This window comes from Mustelus asterias, chromosome 14 (genome assembly GCF_964213995.1).
Source record: "Mustelus asterias chromosome 14, sMusAst1.hap1.1, whole genome shotgun sequence".
Classification (NCBI taxonomy): domain Eukaryota; kingdom Metazoa; phylum Chordata; class Chondrichthyes; order Carcharhiniformes; family Triakidae; genus Mustelus; species Mustelus asterias.
In genome coordinates this window covers 76292164-76319232 of record NC_135814.1, presented here as the reverse complement: position 1 = coordinate 76319232, position 27069 = coordinate 76292164, and the positions used below count along the sequence as shown (strand labels likewise).

Below are 27069 nucleotides of genomic sequence, written 5' to 3'. Positions count from 1 at the left end.
CTCTCCCTGGAAGAGAGTTGTTGACAGACCATCGCCCACTCACTACCATTTTTGTTCACATATGGGCATTCCGTCACTTGCAGCAAATAAAATGCAAAGATGGACATTACTTTTGTTAGGACACACTTACACCATTAAATACCGTCAGTCTAGTTTACATTGTAACACGGATGGACTTTCAAGATTGCCACTACCTGGTAGTTCTTCAGACTGCTCGAAGGGAATATCTTTCACTTTGAACAAGTAGACAACACATGAGCCACTTCTAGGCAAGTGAGAAACACATTCAGAATAACCCTGTGCTGTCAGAAGTGATGGACATGGTTTTATAGGGAAAGACTTCACACTGATTAAGAGGAAGAGAGAGTTGTATGAAATGTACAGGCAGCAAGGAACACATCAGATGCTCGAGGAGTATAAAAAGTGCAAGAAGCTACTTAAGAGGGAAATCAGGAGGGCTAAAAGAAGACATGAGGTTGCTTTGGCAGACAGAGTGAAGGAAAGTCCAAAGAGCTTCTATAGGCATGTTAGGAGCAAAAGGATAGTGAGGGATAAAATTGGTCCTCTTGAAGACCATAGTGGTACACTGTGTATGGAACCAAAAGAGATGGGGGAGATACTAAATGGTTTTTTTGCATCCGTATTCACTGAGGAAACTGGCATGGAGTCTACGGAAATAGGGCAAACAGGTAGGGAGGCCATGGAACCTTTACAGATTAAAGGGGAGGAGGTGCTCGCTGTCTTGAGGAAAATCAGAGTAGATAAATCCCCAGGACCGGACAGGGTATTCCCACGGACCTTGAGGGAAGCTAGTGTTGAACTTGCAGGGGCCCTGGCAGACATATTTAAAATGTCAGTATTCACGGGGGAGGTGCCGGATGATTGGAGGGTGGCTCATGTTGTTCCGTTGTTTAAAAAAGGTTCCAAAAGAAATCCGGGAAATTATCGGCCAGTAAGTTTGACGTCGGTGGTGGGCAAGTTATTGGAAGGTGTGATAAGGGATAGGATCTACAAATATTTGGATAGACAGGGACTTATTAGGGAGAGTCAACATGGCTTTGTGCGTGGTAGGTCATGTTTGACCAATTTATTAGAGTTTTTCGAGGAGGTTACCAGGAAAGTGGATGAAGGGAAGGCGGTGGATGTTGTCTACCTGGATTTCAGCAAGGCCTTTGACAAGGTCCCTCATGGGAGGTTAGTTAGGAAGGTTCAGTCGCTAGGTATACATGGGGAGGTAGTAAATTGGATAAGACACTGGCTCAATGGAAGAAGCCAGAGAGTGGTTATGGAGGATTGCTTCTCTGAGTGGAGGCCTGTGACGAGTGGGGTGCCGCAGGGATCGGTGTTGGGTCCATTGTTGTTTGTCATCTATATCAATGATCTGGATGATAATGTGGTAAATTGGATCAGCAAGTTTGCTGATGGTACAAATATTGGAGGTGTAGTGGACAGTGAGGAAGGTTTTCAAAGCTTGCAGAAGGATTTGGACCAAGTGGAAAAATGGGCTGAAAAATGGCAAATGGAATTTAACGCAGACAAGTGTGAGATATTGCACTTTGGAAGGACAAACCAAAGAAGAACGTACAGGGTAAATGGTAGGACTCTGAAGAGTGCAGTTGAACAGAGGGATCTGGGAATACAGGTACAGAATTCCCTAAAAGTGACGTCACAGGTGGATAGGGTCGTAAAGAGTGCCTTTGGTACATTGGCCTTTATAAATCGGAGTATCGAGTATAAAAGTTGGAGTGTTATGGTAAGGTTATATAAGGCATTGGTGAGGCCGAGTTTGGAGTATTGTGTACAGTTTTGGTCACCTAGTTACAGGAAGGATGTAAATAAGATTGAAAGAGTGCAGAGAAGGTTCACAAGGATGTTGCCGGGACTTGAGAAGCTGAGTTACAGAGAGAGATTGAATAGGTTGGGACTTTATTCCCTGGAGCGTAGAAGATTGAGGGGAGATTTGATAGAGGTGTATAAGATTTTGATGGGTATAGATAGAGTGAATGCAAGCAGGCTTTTTCCACTGAGGCTAGGGGAGAAAAAAACCAGAGGGCATGGGTTAAGGGTGAAAGGAGAAAAGTTTAAAGGGAATATTAGGGGGGGCTTCTTCACGCAGAGAGTGGTGGGAGTGTGGAATGAGCTGCCGGATAAAGTGGTAAATGCGGGGTCACTTAACATTTAAGAAAAACTTGGACGGGTTCATGGATGAGAGGGGTGTGGAGGGATATGGTCCAAGTGCAGGTCAGTGGGACTAGGCATAAAATGGTTCGGCACAGACAAGAAGGGCCAAAAGGCCTGTTTCTGAGCTGTAATTTTCTATGGTTCTATGGTTCTAGTCTGAAACTCTACTACTCCAAGAGAGGGGAGCTGTCAGTTCAGTCAGGGTGCCTTCTATGGGGGCTCAGAGTGATCGTTCTACCACTATTGAGGAAATGGGTGTTAGAGAAGCTACATGAAGGTCACTGCAGAGTTATACACATGAAGGGAATAGCACAAAGTTAATTCTGGTGGCATGGACTTGATGCTGAGAGCAAAGGAAAAGCTAGAACATGTTCTTCCTGCGCAAAGGTAAGAAACCTGTGACCATTAACACTACTGCATCCATGGGAACGACCTGAAGTGGCTTGACAACATTTGCATGTGGATTTTGCAGGACCTTTTGAAGGACACATGTTTTTACTAACTGTTGAGGCACACACCAAATCGCCAGAGGTCACTGTGATGACATCTACCTCATCTGAGAAGACTATTGAGAAGCTGGGAGAAGTATTTAGTCGCTTTGTATATCCAGAACAGCTGGTAAGTGAAAACGGACCTCAATTTGTCTCACAGGAGTTTGAAAATGTCCTACAATAAAACGGCATTCAACAAATTGCATCCATGGCATATGACCCTGCTACTAATGGATTAGCAGAATACTTCATCCAAACTATGAAAGCAACCAAAGAACAAGGTTCGCTTATTCAACACCTCAGCAAATTCTTACTTGTCTATCAGAATACCACATGTGCCACGACCAAGACTTCTCCTGCATTACTGATGATGAAAAGGCAGCTGCATTCTGCATTCAATCTTCTAAAATCTCCAAAAACCAAGGAAATTGTGCAACAACAACAAAGACAAGTGGAATAGCATGAAAGCAAGGCAAAACACAGAGTTTTAGAGTTTTTCACCAAGGACAAGAAATTTTGAGTAGGAATTACTCCTCGGGGGAGAAATAGGTTCCTGCCATAGTCCTCGCACAGACTGGACCTGTCTCTTATAGTGTCCTGACCTCAGATGACATTATCTGGAGCAGACATGCAGACCTAGTTACTGGCTGGAAAAATGGATCTGCCAAGCTTGGAACTTGTTGAGAATTCAGGTTCAGTTTTACAAAGGCAGGACTTTTCCATGACCCTACACCACCAAGCACCGTTCAGGAAGTCAACACCTCACCCTCTGTTCAGGCACAGAGCCAACCTCTGTTTCCTACGTCACCACCGGTTAAACTAGCCACCATTGACGTCAGTGTGAAGAGAACGCCAGAGGTTCACTATCAACCATTCCGAGAGCGATGACCTCCAGACCGTCTGAATTTATAGTAGTGACTAACTCATTGACAATTAAGAACAAAGAAAGAACAAAGAACAAAGAAAAATTGCAGCATAAGAATAGGCCCTTCAGTCCTCCAAGCCTGCACCGACCATGCTGCCCGTCTGAGCTAAAACTCCCTACTCTTCTGAGGACCATATCCCTCTATTCCCATCCTATTCATGTCTTTGTCTAGATGCCCCTTAAAAGTCACTATCATATCTGCTCCCACTACCTCCCCCAGCAGTGAGTTCCAGGCACCCACCACCCTCTGTAAAAAAGTGCTGTTGAACTTGTTTTGGGAAAATTCAAATTAAGTGTGGAGGAAATGTTATGTATTTGTCTTTGGCTCACTCTGGAGGCTTGCTGTAGTAACGTATGCAATGAAGTCTTATGACAAAAACAGAAAATGCTGAGAAATCTCAACAGGTCTGACAGCATCTGTGGAGAGAGAATAGAGCTTACGTTTCAAGTCTGGATGACTCTTCATCAGAGCTCTTCTTGCGAGGTTTGACCCTGTCCACGTATGTTTGATGTAATCCGATGTACAGCAGGAAAGAGAGAAGCAGCAGACACACCACAAATAAAGTTCCATTCGTTTTACCAACATGCTCCTGAGTGTCATGTCTCCAAATACACAATATTTGGTACCTGTTCTCCATAACTGTATAAATAAATGCTTCTAAACATGTCGAAAGATTGGTTGCAGTTCTCTCCTTCACAACAGGCTTTCTGAAATATATCACTGTTTACTATTTCAAAAAGTGCATTAAAACAAGCCTTTTCAATTTAAATTCAGATGAATTAGCTTGTTGGTTTTTGTCCACACAAGAGCAATAAATTTCCTTGAACAGGCATTTAAACTACGTTACATTAAACTAAAATTCTGCCAATTCAACAACTACTGTAACATGTATTTATATGGTATCTATAATGTAATAAAATGTCCTAAAGCCCTTTGTAGGAATGCTATAAAGTATAATTTGACACCTAGTCACATAAGGACTTATTAAGTCAGATGACCAAAAGCTTGGCGAAAGAGGGAGGGTTTTAAGGACAAAGAACAAACAACAATACAGCACAGGAACAGGCCCTTCGGCCCTCCAAGCCCCGCGCCACTCCCTGGTCCAAACTAGACCATTCTTTTGTATCCCTCCATTCCCACTCCGTTCATATAGCTGTCTAGATAAGTCTTAAATGTTCCCAGTGTGTCCGCCTCCACCACCTTGCCCGGCAGCGCATTCCAGGCCCCCACCACCCTCTGTGTAAAATATGTCCGTCTGATATCTGTGTTAAACCTCCCCCCCTTCACCTTGAACCTATGACCCCTCGTGAACGTCACCACCGACCCGGGGAAAAGCTTCCCACCGTTCACCCTATCTATGCCTTTCATAATTTTATACACCTCTATTAAGTCTCCCCTCATCCTCCGTCTTTCCAGGGAGAACAACCCCAGTTTACCCAATCTCTCCTCATAACTAAGCCCCTCCATACCAGGTAACATCCTGGTAAACCTCCTCTGTACTCTCTCCAAAGCCTCCACGTCCTTCTGGTAGTGTGGCGACCAGAACTGGATGCAGTATTCCAGATGCGGCCGAACCAACGTTCTATACATCTGCAACATCAGACCCCAACTTTTATACTCTATGCCCCGTCCTATGAAGGCAAGCATGCCATATGCCTTCTTCACCACCTTCTCCACCTGTGACGTCACTTTCAAGGATCTGTGGACTTGCACACCCAGGTCCCTCTTCGTATCTACACCCTTTATGGTTCTGCCATTTATCATATAGCTCCTCCCTACATTATTTCTACCAAAATGCATCACTTCGCATTTATCAGGATTGAACTCCATCTGCCATTTCTTTGCCCAAATTTCCAGCCTATCTATATCCTTCTGTAGCCTCTGACAATGCTCCTCACTATCTGCAAGTCCTGCCAATTTTGTGCCGTCCGCGAACTTACTGATCACCCCAGTTACACCTTCTTCCAGATCGTTTATATAAATCACAAACAGCAGAGGTCCCAATACAGAGCCCTGCGGAACACCACTAGTCACAGGCCTCCAGCCGGAAAAAGACCCTTCCACTACCACCCTCTGTCTTCTGTGACCAAGCCAGTTCTCCACCCATCTAGCCACCTCCCCCTTTATCCCATGAGATCCAACCTTTTTCACCAGCCTACCATGAGGGACTTTGTCAAACACTTTACTAAAGTCCATATAGACGACATCCACGGCCCTTCCCTCGTCAACCATTTTGGTCACTTCTTCAAAAAACTCCACCAGGTTAGTGAGGCATGACCTCCCTCTCACAAAACCATGCTGACTATCGTTAATGAGTTTATTCCTTTCTAAATGCGCATACATCCTATCTCTAAGAATCTTCTCCAACAACTTCCCCCCCCAAGGAGTGTCTTAAAGAAGGAAAGAGAGACAGAGGTTTGGGGAAGGGATTCCAGAACTTAGGGCTTTGGCAGCTTTCAGCACAGCCATCAGTTAAGGGGTTAAAATTAGAATACTCAAGAGGCAAGAATTAGCAGGGTGCAGATATCTCAGATGATTGCGGGGCTGGATGAGCTGACAGAGATAGGAAGGGAAGCACCCCACCTAAAAATAAGGATGGTAATTTTAAAATTGAGGTGGTATTTAACCAAGAACCAGTGTATATCAGCAAGTAAAGTGGTGATAGAGGAACAAGACTTGATGAAAGTTAGAATGCAGGCAGGAGAGTTTTACATGAGCTCAAGTGTACAGAGGACAGAATGTGCAGGGCACGTGAGAAGTGCCATTGAAATAGTCAGGTCTAGAGGTAACAAAGGCATAGATGAGGGTTTCAACAGCATCTGAGCTGAAGCAAGGGCAGATTTGGGCGATGATACCGAGTTAGAACTAGACAGTCTTAGTAATTGAGAGGTTTGTGGCTGAAGTTCATCTCAGGGTTAAATATGTTACCGAGGTTATGAACCGTTTGGTTCAGTCTTGGACCATTGTCAGGATGAGGGATGGAGCAAGTGACTATGGAACTATCACAGGGACCAAAGACAATGGCAAAAAAATGCAAATATGCAGGCATTTTAATATCTTATGTTTAATATTTTACTTTCTCAAACTCTAGTTGTCAAACTTCACAGCAAACTTAACACAAAACAAAGGTGGTATCATCAATTCATAGAGCAATGGCAGTAATGGGCAAGAAGTACAAGTCCCTAACATTTTCTGCACTGCAATTAACATAGAGCAAATTCTGCATACAAAAATTAGTCCTGGTTAATCCGTAAACTGTTGTGATAGTATAACCAGAGGGCCAATAGGATAGCACCTTTCATGGCTTCATGATGACCCAAAGCGTTTTTGCAGCCAGTGAAGTACTTTTAAAGTCTTGTCGCTATTATAATGTAGAAAGTGTGGCAATCAGGTTGCATGAGGGAAACTTCCAAATACAGTAATAAAAAGCTTGCATTCACATAGAGCCTTTAAAGTGGTAAAAATATAGAATCATAGAATCCCTACAGTGCAGAAGGAGGCCATTCGGCCAATCGAGTCTGCACTGACCACAATCCCACCCAGGCCCTATTCCCGTAACCCCACATATTTACCCTGCTAATCCCCCTGACACTAAGAGGCAATTTAGCATGGCCAATCAACCTAACCCGCACATCTTTGGACTGTGGGAGGAAACCGGAGCGCCCGAAGGAAACCCATGCAGACACGGGAAGAACATGCAAACTCCACACAGACAGTGACCTGAGGCCGGAATTGAACCCAGCTTTGCTAACCACTGTGCCACCATGCCGCCCCATGAATTTTAAGTGATCCACAGCACAGGCTAACAGGGTCTGTCCATGTCAAGAAGCCTACAAAAGTTGTAGTGATCCAGAGATTAGTGGAAACAGAGCAATGAGTGCTTTGGTGCTATTTTTGTACCCCTACAAGTTTAGCAAATTCAGCTGAGTAATTATATGCAATACAATTTAAGAAGTATTACATAAGCCAGTTGCTTCGTGAAACCTGATTGAGTAACAATTCTAAATCTTACCATACATTTTATCCCCAATAATCCATTTACCTGTACGTTTTCTCGGATATCTGCAGCTTCTCGTAATGGTTGGCCTGCAGTTTTGAAGGTATCATCAATAACCTTGATCCCAGTATTTCTTATCCTGGTGTATTTAATTATGTTCTTCCCTTTTCTGACTGAATGTCCACGCTTGTGAGCCTTTCCCCCACCTCTTCGGTCAGTTGTTGCAATATGGACAAAAAGTGTACCATGTTCCATTTCTTCCCCAGTGATTGAGTGCAAAGGAATATGTCGATAACCAGACTGCAAGCACTCATATGGGATAGTATACTGGCCAATAAATTCATCCCCAATGTAGTCATCATCTAAAGCAACAAATCGAACTGTTACAAGCTCAGGCAGGTTGATTTCAAATTCAAAACTTTCATCAAAAATAGGATTCTCTCCATTTAGATGAACAGTCTTGGTCCTCATTTCTGCACAATCTGCAGGAATCCCACGAATTTCCACATACACATATGGATCTATAACATCCCCTTTTGTACCAGAACCTTTAGGCTTTGGAAACATCTGACCACTGATGATTTTTATATGCAAAACCTGGGGTAAGGTTCCTGGAACTATTCCCTTAGTATATGCATTGAAATAGGACACCTCATCACGCATAATCGCAGGCCTCAGTACATAACCACAACAGCCATTCTGTCTAAACCAACCAATGTTAAGATCCAACATTGGACCAGGGGTCTGATAGTTGATGGTTACAATTTGACAGCCACAATTCCAGAATTCTTGTGGATTCAAATTGCTTGACTCTAAACCCAAGTGGCCAGCATACACTCGTGACAGAAATCTCTTATTGTAGTTCACAAAGTCTTCTGGATATTCATTTGCCAATGTACGTGCCTCAGGTTCACTAAAGTTGCATATTTCCCAGTATTTCTGCTTCTTCATTGAATCCTGAAAATTGCTGAATTGCACAGTCTGACATAAACTGACCAAATCGGAGAGTTCCCTACACAAATGAATAGTCCGCTTAGCAACAAAAAACGCATCTGTTGACTTTCGCGAAATCTCTGCTTCTTCGTCTTCGTCTGTAACATCACCTTCTGGTAAATTGGTGTTTTGTGGCAATTTTTTTCCCTTCAAGATAATTTTCCTCTTTAGCATTTCTGGTGATGGGAGATAGCTTGTAGATGAATCTGGTGGTTCTGTAAACATTTTATTTCCAAAGATCATTTTCATTTTCTGAGCCATAACTTTCTGTTGTCCTACTGAGCAGTGGTTTCGCAAACACATAATCAAAGGATACTCTGAAGCTACAAAGGCATACTGATTAATCACTTTAATGACGCTATGGAAGCTGACTGGTGAAGTCACATTGTTGCGTTTACTAACGACTGGTTCGTTTGGACCATCATACACATCAAGCTCAATACTTCTGCAGCCTAACTCTAAGGCCTTAATATACCCAAGCAGATCAGAAGCACTTCTAGCAGTGTTTTCTGTTATATAGGTGTTGTGAGATGCATTGATATAATAATGGGATAGAGGTTGAGTCATATCCTGACAGACTCTATTATGCTCTGGATCAAATATATTGCACTCCGGTGATGTCAGATACCGAGTAAAGCCATCAATACTAAGATTACCATTCATCTGACCTTGCTCTGAAGGTTCATACCTCCGTATAAGATCAAGGCACATTTCTTCTGTTGCATTTATGATCCCTTGTTCTGTTTCCAAAAAAAACATCAAGTCTTTGGCATCGAGATACTCTTTATTCCCAGAAATTTGCACAAGCAGAAAATATACCTCAGGCCTAGTGCAAAGATCATAGTAAACATCAGTAAACTCCTCCTTTGTTACCCTCGTGGTTAGCTTTCCTTTCTGATTCTGTATCTCTCTAAACTTAACTCTGATTTTTGACTCTTTCAAGCCTGGATTGAGCTGCATTATCAGTTTCACAGCTACATCTTCCAACATAATTCCATTACCGTCTACATCAGCTTCTTCAAACACAGCATGGAGCCACCTGGTCCTCAGTGTATTTTGGCTGGCTTCTATCAAATCCAAAGCTTGCTTACTATGTGAAGTAACATAACGGAGGCCTGTAACCCAGATGTTAGCTATGTCTGCAGAACTGGCCACTAGATCCAAAGATTCATAGTTTTCTCCATATATTAATGAGAAGGAACAGTCTTCACAAATCTGATCAACAACTGAACAGCTTCTGAACGTTTCTGTATTTTTTCCAACTCGGACCTCTTTGAGAGAAGAAACATCAAGTTTAGCCTTCTCAGGATCCTTCTTGGAAGGTTCCCAACGCAAAGCCTGAAAGTCAATATCTAAAGTAAAAAAACGACTATAGATGCGAGTATTTGAACGGATTTTCTTCAGCTCACAGCCAGCCTGCATGAAACTAATGCAGTCACTGGCACTGTTAATTTTCTTTTCAGAAGGCATGCTGCTGAATGAGACTGTTTTCTTATGTTCTTGCTTCTGTCTTGTAGAATCCTGTGGGACAAATACAAAATAAATTATGTTAGAATGATTAGCAAATTTCAATATTATTGAATTGCAATCTATTACTTTGTCTATGTATTCCATTTATTCTTCTTGAAGCTTATCTACAACATTCCTTGTACTTATTTATGATAATCATAAATTAAACCAACATTGGTTACTTGATTTCAATGGTGTTAAGCTGGACTCAGCTCTGTTCCGCAGAATATGGAATCAACACCGATTATAGAATAATTGCAACAAAGTAGGAGGACATTCAGCCGGTCATGTTTATGCCGGCTCTGCATGAGCAATTGAACTTGTCCCAGTCACTAGCCCTCTCCCTGCAGCCTCACAATTACTTTTCTCTCAGATGATTATCCAATTTCCTTTTGAAAACCATGATTGAATCTGCCTGCACCACTCTTTTTGGCAATTCAATCCGAATTGCAATCATTTGCTGCATTAAAAAAAAACTTATCCTTATGTTGCCCTGGGTTCTTTTGAAAGTCACTTTAAATTTGTATCCTGTGGTTCTCGTGCAATGTTAGTCTGAAGAATCGGATGATCTCCTACGGGGCTGCTTGGAGTCAGTGGACTGGTCAGTATTTAAAAACTCTGCGACCAGCCTGAACGAGTAGGCCACTACAGTAACTGACTTCATCAGAAGACTGTGTGTCAAAGAAGCAAATCTGTGTGTTCCCCAACCGAAAACCATGGATGAACAGGGATATCCACTGCTTGCTGAAGCCCAGGTCTGAGGCGTTCAAGTCAGGCGACACTGGCCTATTCAAGAAAGTAAGAAGTCTCACAACACCAGGTTAAAGTCCAACAGGTTTATTTGGTAGCACAAGCCACTAGTTTTCGGAGCGCTGCCCCTTCATCAGGTGAGTGGATGTGGGAGTTCGATTCACAAACATCACCTGATGAAGGGGCAGCGCCCTGAAAGCTAGTGGCTTGTGCTACCAAATAGAACCGTTGGACTTTAACCTTACTGTGTTTACCCCAGTCCAACGCCGGCATCTCCACATCATGGCTATACAAGAAAGCCAGATACCATCTAAGGGGATCCATCAAAGATGCCAAAAAACAGTATCAGACCAAGCTAGAGTCCCAGGCTAGCCACACCGACCCCCGCCAACTATGGCAAGGTCTGCAAGACGTAACAGGCTACAATATGAAGGCATGTAAAATTGCTGGCTCCAACGCACCCCTCCCTGATGAGCTCAATGCATTCTACGCCCGTTTTGAGCAAGAAGTCAGCGAGAGCATGCCCTGCACTCTGGAAGCCCTGGATGAACCTGTGTCTGGGGTCACCACTGCAGATGTCAGAGCAGCTTTCTCGAAGGTCAACCCAAGGAAAGCGACTGGCCCAGATGGAGTACCTGGACGAGCACTCAGATCCTGTGTGGATCAGCTGGCGGGGGTATTCACAGACATCTTCAACCTCTCTTTACAACAATCTGAGGTCCCTATCTGCTTCAAGAAGACGACCATCATCCCGGTACCTAAGAAAAATCAAGCCATGTGCCTTAACGACTTTCGGCCGGTGGCTCTGACATTCATCATTATGAAGTGCTTCGAAAGGTTAGTCACGGCGCGAATCAATTCCAGGCTCCCGGACTACCTGGATCCGCTACAGTTTGCTTACTGTGTCAACAGGTCCACAGCAGACACTATCTCTCTGGTCCTGCACTCAACCCTGGAACACCTAGATAACAAGAACACCTATGTCAGACTTCTATTTATTGACCACAGCTCAGCCTTCATTATTCCCACAAAACTCATCTCCAAACTCCGTGGCCAAACTTCGGCACCTCCCTCTGCGACTAGATCCTGAACTTCCTAACTCACAGACCACAATCTGTAAGGATAGGCAACAACACCTCCTCCACGATCAGGGTGGCACGGTAGCACAGTAGGGTGGCACGGTAGCACAGTGGTTAGCATTGCTGCTTCACAGCTCCAGGGACCTGGGTTCGATTCCCGGCTTGGGTCACTGTCTGTGTGGAGTTTGCACATTCTCCTCGTGTCTGCGTGGGTTTCCTCCGGGTACTCCGGTTTCCTCCCACAGTCCAAAGATGTGCGGGTTAGGTTGATTGGCCATGCTAAAAAATTGCCCATAGTGTCCTGAGATGCGTAGGTTAGAGGGATTAGTGGGTAAATGTGTAGGGATATGGGGGTAGGGCCTGGGTGGGATTGAGGTCGGTGCAGACTCGATGGGCCGAATGGCCTCTTTCTGTACTGTAGGGATTCTATTCTCCTTTTCCATTCATGCTCAACACCAGTGCCCCACAAGGCTGTGTTCTTAGCCCCCTACTATACTCCTGTCATACCTATGACTGTGCGGCCAAATTCCCCTCCAATTCAATTTTCAAATTTGCTGACAACACCACCGTAGTGGGTCGGATCTCAAACAATGATGAGACAGAGAACAGGAATGAGATAGAGAATCTGGTGAACTGGTGCAGCAACACTAATCTCTCCCACAACGTCAACAAAACGAAGGAGATTGTCATTGACTTCAGGAAGCGTAAAGGAGAACATGTCCCTGTCTACATCAATGGGGACGAAGTAGAAAGGGTTGAGTGCGTCAAGTTTTTAGGTGTCCAGATCACCAACAACCTGTCCTGGTCCCCATATGCCGACACTATAGTTAAGAAAGCCCACCAATGCCTCTACTTTCTCAGAAGACTAAGGAAATTTGACATGTCAGCGATGACTCTCACAAACTTTTACAAATGCACCATAGAAAACATTCTTTCTGGTTATATCACAGCTTGGTATAGATCCTGCTCTGCCCAAGACCGCAAGGAACTACAAAAGGTCGTGAATGTAGCCCAATCCATCACGCAAACCAGCCTCCCATCCATTGATGACACTTCCCGCTGCCTCGGCAAATCAGCCAGCATAATCAAGGACGCCATGCACCCCGGATATTCTCTCTTCCACCTTCTTCCTTCGGGAAAAAGATACAAAAGTCTGAGGTCATGTACCAACCGACTCAAGAACAGCTTCTTCCCTGCTGCTGTCAGACTTTTGAATGGACTTACCTTGCATTAAGTTGATCTTTCTCTACATCCTAGCTATGACTGTAACACTACATTCTGCACTCTCTCCTTTCCTTCTCTATGAATGGTATGCTTTGTATAGCGCGCAAGAAACAATGCTTTTCACTGTATGTTAATACATGTGGCAATAATAAATCAAATCAAATCAAATTCTCGACCATTCTGAGTAAATGAACCCCTCATGATTTTGAATGTCCATCTTTGCTCAACCTTACTTTCTCTAATGAGAACATCTCCAGCTACACCAATCTATCCACATAACTGAAATCCCTCATTTCTGGAACCATTCTCATAAATCGTTTCTGCATCCACTCTCAAGCCCTCACATCCTTCCTAAGTGTGGTGCCCAGAACTGGACACAATTACAGATGAACCAGTATTCTATAAAAGTTATTCATCTCTTCCTTGCTTTCACACTCTGTACGTCATTTATAAACTCATGATCCCATGTGCCTTTTTAACTTTCTCCATTTGTCCTGCCACTTTAATGATTTGTGCACATGTACAATATCACCAGAACTCTCTGTTCATGTGCCTCCTTTAGGATTCTACGCTTCAGTTCATATTGCTTCTCCTCATTACTCCACATACATTTCAGGGCCAGGATTTTTAAGATGGTAGGGTTTAGGTTAGTCGCCAGCTCTCTACCCTCAGCAACACCAAAAGCAGGAGTGGACAGAACTGGGATTACAAGCAGTCCCCAGAGCCTAAGTCCTGGGAGCCCTGGACCAAGTAATTGTAAGGGTGTCAGGGCAAGGAGGTGAAATTAAGTTAACTGAAGTAAAAAAAAACATATAAGTTGCTGTCACCTGCCCCAGCAGAATCTGCTGCTATATGCAACCATGATCCCAGTAACAGGCCTTTTCTTCTGCCTCTGTGTCACCTCATCGTACCTATTATAGCTCCCAAACTTTTACCCATCCAACACCAACAAAAGAATGCAGCAGGCTAAAATAAAATAAAAGCAAAATACTGTGAATGCTGGAAATCTGAAATAAAAACAGGAAATGCTGGATAAACTCAGCAAGTCTGGCAGCATGTGGAGAGAGAACCAGAGTTAATGTTCTGAGTTTGTATGACTCTTCTTCAGAGCTGTGGTCTCCAGACTCTTCTCCATAGATGCCACCAGACCTGCCAAGTTTTTCCAGCATGTTCTGATTTTATTATTGTTAATAAGCTCATGAGTTTGTTTCTTGGCAATTTCAAATTGACGGTCAGGCTTTCAATTTCAGCGCCTGCAATTTTCAAGACTGGCATAATGATGTCATATTGCTGACCCAATGTCACTATTTTACCTTTGCACAGGATCAAGGCCTACTTGATTTGCGGCCATAAAGCCCAGACCCATATCTGTTCCTGCAGCTCACTAAAGATATTCACCATGCTTCGTGTGTTTACATGCATGTATTCCCAGCTCTAAACTCGCCTCCAAGGCGAGTTTCATTCCTCCCAATGTTTCAGGCTGACCTTTTTTCCCCTTTCATGGAATATCGGTGCCACTGACAAAGCCAGCATTAATTCCCCTTGAACTGAACATTTCAGAGGACAGTTAATCATAGAATCATAGAAACCCTACAGTGCAGAAGGAGGCCATTCGGCCCATCGAGTCTGCACCGACCACAATCCCACCCAGACCCTACTCCCATATCCCTACATATTTACTCGCTAATTCCTCAAACCTACACATCTCAGGACTCTAAGGGGCAATGTTTAGCATGACCAATCAACCTAACCCGCACATCTTTGGACTGTGGGAGGAAACTGGAGCACCCGGAGGAAACCCACGCAGACACGAGGAGAATGTGCAAACTCCACACAGACAGGGCGGCACGGTAGCACAGTGGTTAGCACTGTTGCTTCACAGCTCCAGGGACCTGGGTTCGATTCCCGGCTCGGGTCACAGTTAAACAGTTAATAGTTAACCACGTTGCTGTGGATCTGGAGTCAGACCAGGTAAGTACAGCAGATTTCCTTCGCAAAAGGACATTAGTAAACAAGATGGGTCTTTGCAAAATTCAATGATAGTTGCATGGTCGCCATTACAGAGATGAACTTTGCATTCCAGATTTATTAATTGAATGTCAATTCTGCCAGATGCCATGTGGGACTTGAATCTAAGCCTGCAGAGCATTAGCCTGGGCCTCTGGGTTACTATTCAGTGACATTACCACTATGCCTCCATCTCCACCTCCCAGCAGAACTGAGAAAAGTTCAAATGTAATAGGTTTTGAGCAAGTGAATGGACAGAAGGTAGGAGGAGGAACAAAAGGCAACGTCTGTAATAGAATAGAAAGCAGGAAAGGTGGAATGACAAAAAGTGTCCATTATTATCTAAATTTATTGAACACAATATTGAGTCCAGAATGCGATAGATGCTGAGTCAAAAGTAGAAATGCTGTTCCTCGAGCTAGTGTTGGGCTTCAATGGAACCCTACCCCAGGTCAAGAAAAAAAAGGTCAGAGTGGGAGCAAGGTGGAAAACGAAAATGACGGGCGACTGGAAACTCAACATTATGCTTGTAGACTGAATGGAGAAGAGACCACATTGTGGGCAGCGAATACAGTAGACTAAATTGAAAGATGTACAAGTGAATTGCTGTTTTGCATTTGCTGTGGGCCATTAGCTGCAGCAGGATTGCTTTCCACCACAATCGGCAACCTCATGGCCTGGCGTATCCTTGAAGAAGGGAAAGGGTTAATGTTTTTTGTACTCAATGTACTTTGTACCTAAAAGGTTGAACTTTGTACTTAGAATGTATCACAAGCGTAACCCTTCATTGTGGCTAATCTCCTCAGGTTTATACTGCTTTCCCTCAGGTTTATACTGTTTTTGACATGAATAAAGCTATTCTTGTTTGTACTGCTTCTGACATTAATACCAGTTAACTTTTATTCTTATAACAATAGATAGTCAAATGTAAATGTAAATGTGAATGTGTTTGCAGGCATGCAAGTCTTACCTTTTCTACAGGTTTGCGTGGTAAATGTAAACGGAAGAGAGCATTACAAGGTGTGAAGTGCGATACGGCCGATGGAAGAGGAACTCCCGCTGAGGCAGCTGGAAGAGCGTCGGAACTTCAAAGGGGAACCGCGGGAAGAACAGGAAACAGAAGACCTGCGCTTCATGTGCTGAGGATGCCAGATACACTGGTTTATGGTCAAGAAGCTATCAATGTATTTTTTGTAGTTGGTCTGGATGCTTGCTTCGTGACCGGCAGTTGTAAATTGTATTTCTGAGTCGTGGCTGGTCTGGGGTTTGATTCATGACCAGGCCAGTGTTTGTGTCGTGATTGGTGCTGGGAGCCATAATGTATATATATCCCCACTTTTCTGTGTTCAGAGAGAACTTTGGCTTCCGCTTTCAAGGGGTCAGGTTCTCCCGCAAGCTTGTGAGAATAAAGCCTTACTCTATTTTGACTCATACCAGCCTCAGAGGTATTTTTACCGACTTCAATCCTCCACTCTATCATTACATCAATTTGGGGTATCAGCCCTGGTTCAATGAAAAGTACACGAGGACATGCCAGGAGCAGCACCACACATATCTAAAAATGAGATGTCAGCCTGGTGAAGATAGAACGCAGGACTACTTGAGTGCTAAACAGTGTAAATGGTATGTGCTAGACAGAGCTGAGCAATTCCACAGCCTGCAGATCAGATCTAAGCTCTGAGGTCCTGCCACATCCAGTTGTTAATGGTGATGGACAATTAACTAACAGGAAGAGGAGGCTCCACAAATACCCATATCCTCAATGATGGGAGAGCTTAGCTCATCATTGCAAAAGATAAGGCTGAAGCATTTGCAACAATCTTCAGCCATAAGTCGATGATCCATCTCATCCTCCCTCAGCATCATTGCTGTCAATTTTCAGCTGATTTGATTCACTCCACGTGATAGTAAGAAATGGCTGAATGTACTGGATATTGCAAAGGCTATGAACCCTGACAACATTTCTGCAACAGTACTGAACACTTGTGCTCCAGAACTAGCTTCACCCCTAGCTAAACTGCCACAATACAGCTATAACACTGGCATCCATCGGGTAATGTGGAAAATTGCCCAGGTATGTCCTGTCCACAAAATGAAGAACAAATAAACCCGGCTACTTATCACCCCACCAGTCTACTCTTGATTATCAGCAAAGTGATGGAAGGTATCATCGATAATGCTATCAAGCTATATTTACTCAGCGATGTTGCATCTTCTGTGCTTGCACGAAGAGATGCCATCTGACACTGTTAAGACGTTGGTAAGGCCATACTTGGAACATTGTGTACAGTTCTGGTCACCCTATTATAGGAAGGATATTATTAAACTAGAAAGAGTGTAGAAGAGATTTACTAGGATGCTCCCGGGACTTGATGGTTTGAGTTATAAGGAGAGCTGGATAGATTGGGACATTTTTCTCTGCAGCATAGAAGGCTGAGGGGTGATCTTATAGAGATCTATAAAATAACGAGGGGTACATAAGAACATAAGAACATAAGAAATAGGAGCAGGAGTAGGCCATCTAGCCCCTCGAGCCTGCCCCGCCATTCAATAAGATCATGGCTGATCTGACGTGGATCAGTACCACTTACCCGCCTGATCCCCATAACCCTTAATTCCCTTACCGATCAGGAATCCATCCATCCGCGCTTTAAACATATTCAGCGAGGTAGCCTCCACCATCTCAGTGGGCAGAGAATTCCAGAGATTCACCACCCTCTGGGAGAAGAAGTTCCTCCTCAACTCTGTCTTAAACCGACCCCCCTTTATTTTGAGGCTGTGTCCTCTAGTTTTAACTTCCTTACTAAGTGGAAAGAATCTCTCCGCCTCCACCCTATCCAGCCCCCGCATTATCTTATAAGTCTCCAGAAGATCCCCCCTCATCCTTCTAAACTCCAACGAGTACAAACCCAATCTCCTCAGCCTCTCCTCATAATCCAAACCCCTCATCTCCGGTATCAACCTGGTGAACCTTCTCTGCACTCCCTCCAATGCCAATATATCCTTCCTCATATAAGGGGACCAATACTGCACACAGTATTCCAGCTGCGGCCTCACCAATGCCCTGTGCATCAAGACATCCCTGCTTTTATATTCTATCCCCCTCGCAATATAGGCCAACATCCCATTTGCCTTCTTGATCACCTGTTGTACCTGCAGACTGGGCTTTTGCGTCTCATGCACAAGGACCCCCAGGTCCCTTTGCACGGTAGCATGTTTTAATTTGTTTCCATTGAGATAGTAATCCCATTTGTTATTATTTCCTCCAAAGTGTATAACCTCGCATTTATCAACGTTATACTCCATTTGCCATATCCTCGCCCACTCACTCAGCCTGTCCAAATCTCTCTGCAGATCTTCTCCGTCCTCCACACGATTCACTTTTCCACTTATCTTTGTACAGATACAGATCAGCTAGATAGTCAATATCTTTTCCCAAAGGTAGGGGAGTCTAAAACTAGAGGGCATAGGTTTAAGATGAGAGGGGAGAGATACAAAAGTGTCCAGAGGGGCATTTTTTTCACACAGAGGGTGGTGAGTGTCTGGAATAAGCTGCCAGAGGGAGTAGTAGAGGCGGGTACAATTCGGTCTTTTAAAAAGCGTTTAGCCAGTTACATGGGTAAGATGGGTATAGAGGGATATGGGCCAAATGCGGGCAATTAGGACTAGCTTAGGGGTTTTAAAAAAAAGGGCGACATGGATAAGTTGAGCCGAAGGGCCTGTTTCCATGCTGTAAACCTCTATGACACGGATGTAGTGTTGGGAGTGACTGAGGAGCAAACCAAGGTATCATGAACAAAGAACAAAGAACAGTACAGCACAGGAAACAGGCCCTTCGGCCCTCCAAGCCTGTGCCGCTCATTGGTCCAACTAGACCAATCGTTTGTATCCCTCCATTCCCAAGCTGCTCATGTGACTATCCAGGTAAGTCTTAAACGATGTCAGTGTGCCTGCCTCCACCACCCTACTTGGCAGCCCGTGACCCCTTGTGAACGTCACTTCTGATCTGGGAAAAAGCTTCCCACCGTTCACCCTATCTATCCCCTTCATAATCTTGTACACCTCTATTAGATCTCCCCTCATTCTCCGTCTTTCCAGGGAGAACAACCCCAGTTTACCCAATCTCTCCTCATAGCTAAGACCCTCCATACCAGGCAACATCATAGTAAACCTTCTCTGCACTCTCTCTAACGCCTCCACGTCCTTCTGGTAGTGCGGCGACCAGAACTGGACGCAGTACTCCAAATGTGGCCTAACCAGCGTTCTATACAGCCGCATCATCAGACTCCAGCTTTTATACTCTATACCCCGTCCTATAAAGGCAAGCATACCATATGCCTTCTTCACCACCTTCTCCACCTGTGTTGCCACCTTCAATGATTTATGGACTTGCACACCTAGGTCCCTCTGTGTTTCTATGCTCCTGATGACTCTGCCATTTATTGTATAACTCCTCCCTACATTATTTCTTCCAAAATGCATCACTTCGCTTTTATCCGGTGGTGAGTGTCATGGAGGGAATGCTCCTCTCAGAATGCTGAAAGAGGAGGGGAAGATGCGTTTGATGGTGGTATTACATTGAACATGGAAGAAATGGTGGAGGATGATCTGCTGAATATGGAAGATGACGAGGTGGAATCTGAGGACAAGTGAACACTGTTAAGGTTCTGGGAGTGAGGGGAAGGGGTGAAAGTGGAAGTGTGTGAAATAAAATTGACATAGTTGAGGGCTCTGTCAGACACAGAGGGAGGAATCCTTAGTTGAGGAACAGGAATAAACATCAGAAGCACTGGTGTGGAAGGTTGTAACGTCAGAACTGATGTGACAGAGATGGAGAAACTGGGAAAGTGGCATAGAGTCCAAACAGGATGTGGAGTATAAGTAAGTGTAGTCAAGTTAGCCATTGCTTATAGTGAAGTAAAAACAGTGTCAAATATAATCAAAAGATGGGGAGTGGTGGGATATTCTGCCCTGGAGGATGGATGGTTTAAATTTTCTTGCATATTGAAGTCTTTAATAATTCTAATGGGGAGAACAGGAAACTCATGTTTATTTCTAAAGGTATAAACAATGAACAGATTTGATGGAATAATTTTGGGGGGCCCAACTGGTCAAACCAAACATCATTTAAACTTTTATGCGAGCAAAATAATTACTGCAGTTACTGCATAATAAAAAGACTCAATCCTCACCAACAGATCACAACATCTCGACAAGGTAAAACATTTTCCAATTTTCCTGTGAGCCAGTTTTGTCACATTCTGCAATTAATCAGGTTGACCATGGGTGGGTGGAATTCAGTCCTTCCCCTGTGATGGGGGTCTCCGTATGGCAGATAAATGAGACTTAGCTGGAGTTTACCAAATGAGAGTATCAATCATAGAATCCCTACAGTGCAGAAAGAGGCCATTCGGCCCATCGAGTCTGCACCAACCACAATCCCACCCAGGCCCCACCCCCATATGCCTACATATTTTACCCGCTAATCCCTCTAACCTACGCATCTCAGGACACTAAGGGGCAATTTTAGCATGGCCAATCAACCTAACCCGCACATCTTTGGACTGTGGGAGGAAACCGGAGCACCCGGAGGAAACCCACGCAGACATGAGGAGAATGTGCAAACTCCACACAGACAGTGACCCGAGCCAGGAATCGAACCCAGGTCCCTGGAGCTATGAAGCAGCAGTGCTAACCACTGTGCTACCGTGCCGCCCCACGTATCTATGACCCCTGTTATTCTAAGGCTGGCTCTTCACTGCTGGAACTAATCAGGCCACCCACACATCCTTTCATCTAAGTGAAGGGACATCAAAGCTGAATACAGTTTTCTTACACTGCCTGTAATAGTAACAGCTGACCCCTGAGGCGTGCTTAACAGGTTTTGAAGGATCTTGCAGATGACAACAAGATGCCTTATTTTCACCCTGTGGCTAAGTGAGTATTAATATATCTCATCATCTCAGAATTTATTACTATATTTTGATGACCCTTGCAGCTTTACATAGTCACTTTTTATTTCCAGCAGAACACCTTAAAATTTATCTATGCAAAACTGCTCTTTCAAAACGCCTCAGGCAAATGGAACTAACTCTGTAAGAGTTTTAAACCTGTTGTGCACTCAGTGTGAGTGGACTAAATCCAGGATAAAACTTGCATAACTTCCCAATATTTACAAACATGTAATACTATCGAGGTTAATTTGTTTGCAACATGCAAGAAGAAAATCTGTTAGGCAGAATTTGATGTTTCCCTACAGGTAGGTTTATAGGCGGGTAGTGGCCAATAAATTCTTTGGATGGTCTTCCCGCCACCCAAGTTTTACAGGATGGACAAAGCCCAGGCTGGCCTCCCCGCCCTTTCCTAATTGAGGTCCTTAAGTGGCCAATTACAAGTTAGAATCCCTGCAATGCAGAAGGATGCTCGGCCCATTGAGTCAGCACCAACTTTCCAACAGAGCATCTCACCCAGGCTCTATTCCCATAACCCCATGTATTTAACCCACTGATCCCTCTAATCTACACATTTTCAGACACTACGGGGCAATTTAGCATGGCCAATCCACCTAATCTGCACATCCTTAGACTGTAGGAAGAAACCGAAGCACCCGGAGGAAACCCACACAGACACAGGGAGAACGCGCAAACTCCACACAGGCTGGAATCGAACCCGGGTCCCTGACGCTGTGAGGTAGCAGTGCTAACCACTGTGCCACCATGCCGCCATGACCACTGAAGGACCATTTCCCACCAAGCCTCAATTTTCAGGAAGAATTCAGGGGCAGAGGGACAGAGGGAAGCCCAAAATGTTAGCCTCCTCAGGTCTCCACCTCCATCAACAGCCTTTTTTCAACATCGGGCAACCCCAAAAGGCCTGGCCTCTGCAGGTATTACCCCTGTAAGGAGTCTAACAACACCAGGTTAAAGTCCAACAGGTTTATTTGGTAGCAAACGCCACTAGCTTTCGGAGCGCTGCTCCTTCGTCAGATGGAGTGGAACCCCTCCCAGCCTCTCCACCAACACTCTCACCCTTCCTCTGCCCAACTTCCTAGGCCTCACCTCACTCCCTCCAGGATCCCCAACACTTACCTGAATCTGGACTCCAAGCACTTAGAATCTGGGGACTGCTTGCAGTCCCAGTTGTGTCCACTGCAACTTCTAGCACTGCTTGGACTAGGGAGCTGTTGGCCAATCTGATTGCTCAGCAGCTTTCTGAGCTGTGACCTCCTCCTGACTGAAGAACGACAGTCTCATCTTAGAATCTTAGAAACCCTACAGCACAGAGAGAGGCCATTCGGCCCATCGAGTCTGCACCGACCACAATCCCACCCAGGCCCTACATATCCCCCATATCCCTACATATTTACCCACTAATCCCTCTAACCTACACATCCCAGGACACTAAGGGCAATTTTTAGCATGGTCAATCAACCTAACCCGCACATCTTTGGACTGTGGGAGGAAACCGGAGCACCCAGAGGAAACCCACGCAGACACGAGGAGAATGTGCAAACTCCACACAGACAGTGACCCAAGCCGGGAATCGAACCCAGGACCCTGGAGCTGTGAAGCAGCAGTGCTAACCACTGTGCTACCGTGCCGCCCCCAGGCAACTAACACCTTTTGGAGTGTTAAATGGCTGTGGGGAAGCCAGTGACCATGAATTCACCACTGTCTCCTCAGATGGCAGGAAGGGAAACGCTGCCATCTTAAAGATCCTGGTTTTAATATGGCCACTTCAAAAGTAGGTATGGTTTGAAATACAACAGCCAAAGGAATCAGGGTAATTGTAGCTCATTGTACTAATGCATTGTTCTTCTCGCAACATGCCAAACATTAAGGTAACATTTTAAATTTACACTCCAACAAATTCACACGCAACAACCACAATCCCTTTCCATTATTGTTTTTGTAAACTGTTCCAATGTCATGTGAAGTGAAAATTTAGTAAGTTAACTGACTAGGCTTTCTGCATATAAGTGTGGTTTAGTCATGAAGTTCATTCATGATAGCCAACACATTTTCACAGTTTTGCATAATTCTAGTAAATAGATATTGGGCCTTGAGTCTAAGTGCCGAATCCGGGCATCAAATAGATCCGCGCCTGGAATCCTCTTTGCAGCGCGCCCATACGCGTTTTGCCGGCTCCGGTCCGATCCGCACTGTGGGCGGGGCTTAGCCCTGGCGGACCGATCGGAGCTCTGAGCTGCGCATGCGCAGTTTGAAAAAAATCTGACAGAGCGCACCCGGGCATGAAAGAGAAAAAAAGCAGAAAATGGAGAGAGCAGCTCTCTGACGGTCATCCTCTGGGGCGGAGGGGGTTGGGGGGGCGCTGCCAGTCTGCGGCCGATCCCTCCTCCCCACCGGAGGAACGAATCCCTCCTCCCGGAGTGGGCGTGCGGCCATGCCATCCTACAAAACCTTCAGGATGAAGCGATTCCTCGCTAAGAAGATGAAGCAGAACCGGCCGATTCCACCGTGGATCTGCATGAAAACCAGCAACAAGATCAGTACAAGTCCAAGAGGAGACACTGGAGAAGGACCAAGCTGGGCCTGTAAAGGGATACACCATCACTGGTACACTACCAGCCACAGCCATCTCTCGTGCTCTGTTGCCTCTGCAGGGAAGAGTAATCTGTGGCTGGTATGTCCACTCCGGCAGGAGGGATTCGTTCCTCCGGTGGGGAGGAGGGATCACCCGCAGAGTGGCAGTGGACCCCCCTGCCCCCTCCATCCCCCCCGACCAGAGGATGATCTGGGTCCCACTGCCCCGCTCCTCCCACCCCCCCCCCCTCCCCCTCCGACCAGAGGATGATCTGGGTCCTGCCCCCCTCCTTCCCCTCCCAAACCAACCAGCTCTTCGGAAGCTGCAGCGATGACATCCAACTTTTATTCTGCAGGTCGCTTACAGCGCGGATGCGGAATGGGCCAGAAGACAGTAAAGTGGGATTGTGGCTTCTAGTAAAAGCAGCTAAATAAGGATATCCATGTGGTGAATATTTAATTGTTTGCAGAACAATCAGAAGTACTCTGCCATATTTTTGTTCAGCTGTTTTATTTATTCTGCAACTAAAACCAATAGTATGAAAATCTATTTATTTTAGTAACAAAACTGGCCAAAAGTATTTATCCATTAAAAATTGCTGATATTCTTAGCGGTTAAACCATTCTGGAATTGTTTGGGAAATGTGTTCCCTCTAGTGTTTAATACTCATATATACTATATATAAAAGCCTCTTTGAGGTGGGAATAGGGAATTAAGAGATTTCCTGACATCACAATCTCATCTCCTACCCAGCAGTACCCACCAATGCTCTTTTCACCTGACAGAGGTGGGGACAGCCTGGAGTTGGGTTGCTACCTCCAGCAGCATGTCTGAGATGGAGGCAGAAGCAGACCAATGCCTAAGGCAGGGAAAAAGGCCTGCCTTCGTTCACCATTCTGGAGTTAAGTGTGACCCTCTCTCAAACCCTCATCCTCAATCAAGTTAGTGAGACACGACCTTCCCTTCACAAAACAATGTTGCCTCATGCTAATACATCCACTTACTTATTTCCAATTGGGAATAAAGCCTGTCTTGAAGAATCCTCTCCAATAATTTCCCTACCACTGATGTCAGGCTCACCGGCCTGTAATTACCTGGATTATTCTTGTTACCCTTCTCAAACAAAGGAACAACATTGGCTATTCTCCAATCCTCTGGGACCTCCCTTGTAGCCAGTGAGGATACAAAGATTTCTCTCAAGATCCCAGCAATTTCCTCCCTTGCCTCTCTCAGTATTTTGCGGTAGATCCCATCAGGTCCTGGGGACTTGTCTATCTTAATGTTTCTCAGGAACCCCAATACCTCCTCCGGTTTATCTCAACATGACTCAAACTATCTACACACCCTTTCCCAGACTCATCATCCACCAAGTCCTTCTCTTTGGTGAATACTGATGCAAAGTACTCATTTAATACCTCGCCCATTTTCTCTGGCTCCACGCATAGATTCCCTCCCCTGTCTCCTCTCCCTGGCTACCCTCTTGCTCTTTATATATATATAAAAAGCCTTGGGATTTTCTTAATCCTGCTGGCCAATGCTTTGTCATGAGCCCTTTTAGCCCTCCTTACTACTTGCTTAAGTTTCTTTCTACTTTCCTTGTATTTCACACTTGCTTCGTGTGTCCCCAGCCTCCTAGCTTTGACAAATGCTTCCTTTTCCTCTTTGATTAGGCTCACAATATCTCTCGTTATCCAAGGTTCCCAAAACTTATCCTTCATCCTGACAGGAATGTACCAGTCCTGAATCCCTATCAACTTACACTTGAAAGCCTCCCGCATGCTAGATGTTGATTTGCCCTCAAACATTTGTCTCTAATCTACATTCTTCAGTTCCTGCCTAATATTGTTGTAATTAGCCTTCCCCCAATTTAGCACCTTCACTTGAAGACTACACTTTTCTTTATCCATCAGTATCTTAAAGCTTACTGAATTGTGGTCACTGTTCCTGAACTGCTCCCCTACTGAAACATCGACCACCTGGCCAGGCTCATTCCCCAATACCAGGTCCAGTATGACCCCTTCCCTAGTTGGACTATCTACAGACTGTTTCAAGGAGCCCATCTGGCTGCTCCTTACAAACTTTGCCCCATTCACGCCCCTAGTACTAAATGAGTCCCAGTCACTATCTGGGAAGTTAAAGTCTCCCACCACAACAACCCTGTTACTTTTACATCTTGCCAAAATCTGCCTGCATATCTGTTCCTCTATCTCCCGCTGGCAGTTGGGCGGCCAATAGTAAACCTTCAACATTGTGACAACACCCTTCCTATTCCTGAGCTCTACCCATATTGCCTCACTGTATGAGTTCTCGGACGTGTCCTCCCGCAGTACAGCTGTGATATTCTCCTTAACCAGTAGTGCAACTCCCCCACCCCTTTTACATTCCCCTCTATCCCACCTGAAACATTTGTATCCTGGAATGTTAAGCTGCCAATCCTGTCCTTCCCTTAACCAACCAAAAACTTTTAAGAAGAAAATTATACTTAAGTGGCTATTCAAGATGTGTTAGTTGTCAGAAGGAACAACCTGGCAACCAGATAATTTAATAAAACACTTTATCAATCACTGTAGTAAAAACAGACATCAATTATGTTATAGCATTTCATTTTAACACATGAAATAGGCTTACTTACTTACCTTTCATATGTTTCTGCCTTCAAATCATAGTTCCTGACACCTCTGTACTGGTGATTCAAGACACAAAGCCCAACTTCCTCCACCAAACTTGGGGGAAGTTCAGAAGTGCACATTTCAGCAATGGTGCCGGCAAGGTCAGGACAGCATTGTGCTGGCTCCCAAATTGCCACCTTATCCCATGCTGCTGAAAATTGCTGGCACTAGGAATGGGACTGGGAACCACGCGGCATTTTAAAAGACCACCTAATGCACATCAGCTCCACGTTGAGACCTCAAAATCTGGCCCATGAATTTAAGGGTCAAGTGTGGATTAAAGGATCACCGTACGGTATTACAGAATCCTTGTTTGCCAAAGCACAATACATGTGCTTACACATTAATCTAACATCCATGTTAAAAGACTCCTGTTGGTTCGTGAAATAATCATCTCGGTCATTCTGTAGAAGCTCACTATACATGATTATTTAAATTATTATTGAATCCTGTTCTCTGCAACAGGTAAACTGCAACTTGGTAGCTTTCACACAAAACAAGCAACAATCAATTGACTTACCAAGTCAGGGTTGAATTAGAACAGCTTACGTACAGCATTATTTCTTTCTGTCAAATCACAACATATCCCATGGTAGGGGATTCAAAATGATACTTTTGTGCAGCAATCAAAATGACAAACTATTCACCTTGATTCTCACCAGGCCATTTTATTTTATCTTCATTGTGTATTTAAATGTT

The 27069-nt window shown here is 44.6% G+C and overlaps 1 protein-coding gene across 3 annotated transcripts in view; it reads right to left on the bottom strand.

Annotated features, from left to right (window-relative positions):
* plcl1 (phospholipase C like 1) overlaps window positions 1–27069 on the bottom strand; it is a 635760-nt gene that overhangs the window by 161059 nt on the left and 447632 nt on the right. For all 3 annotated transcript variants that reach the window (XM_078228649.1, XM_078228648.1, XM_078228647.1), the window contains exon 2: window positions 7641–10109. In XM_078228649.1, the coding sequence (XP_078084775.1) occupies window positions 7641–10109 (2469 nt within the window). The remainder of the gene's footprint in view (window positions 1–7640; window positions 10110–27069) is intronic.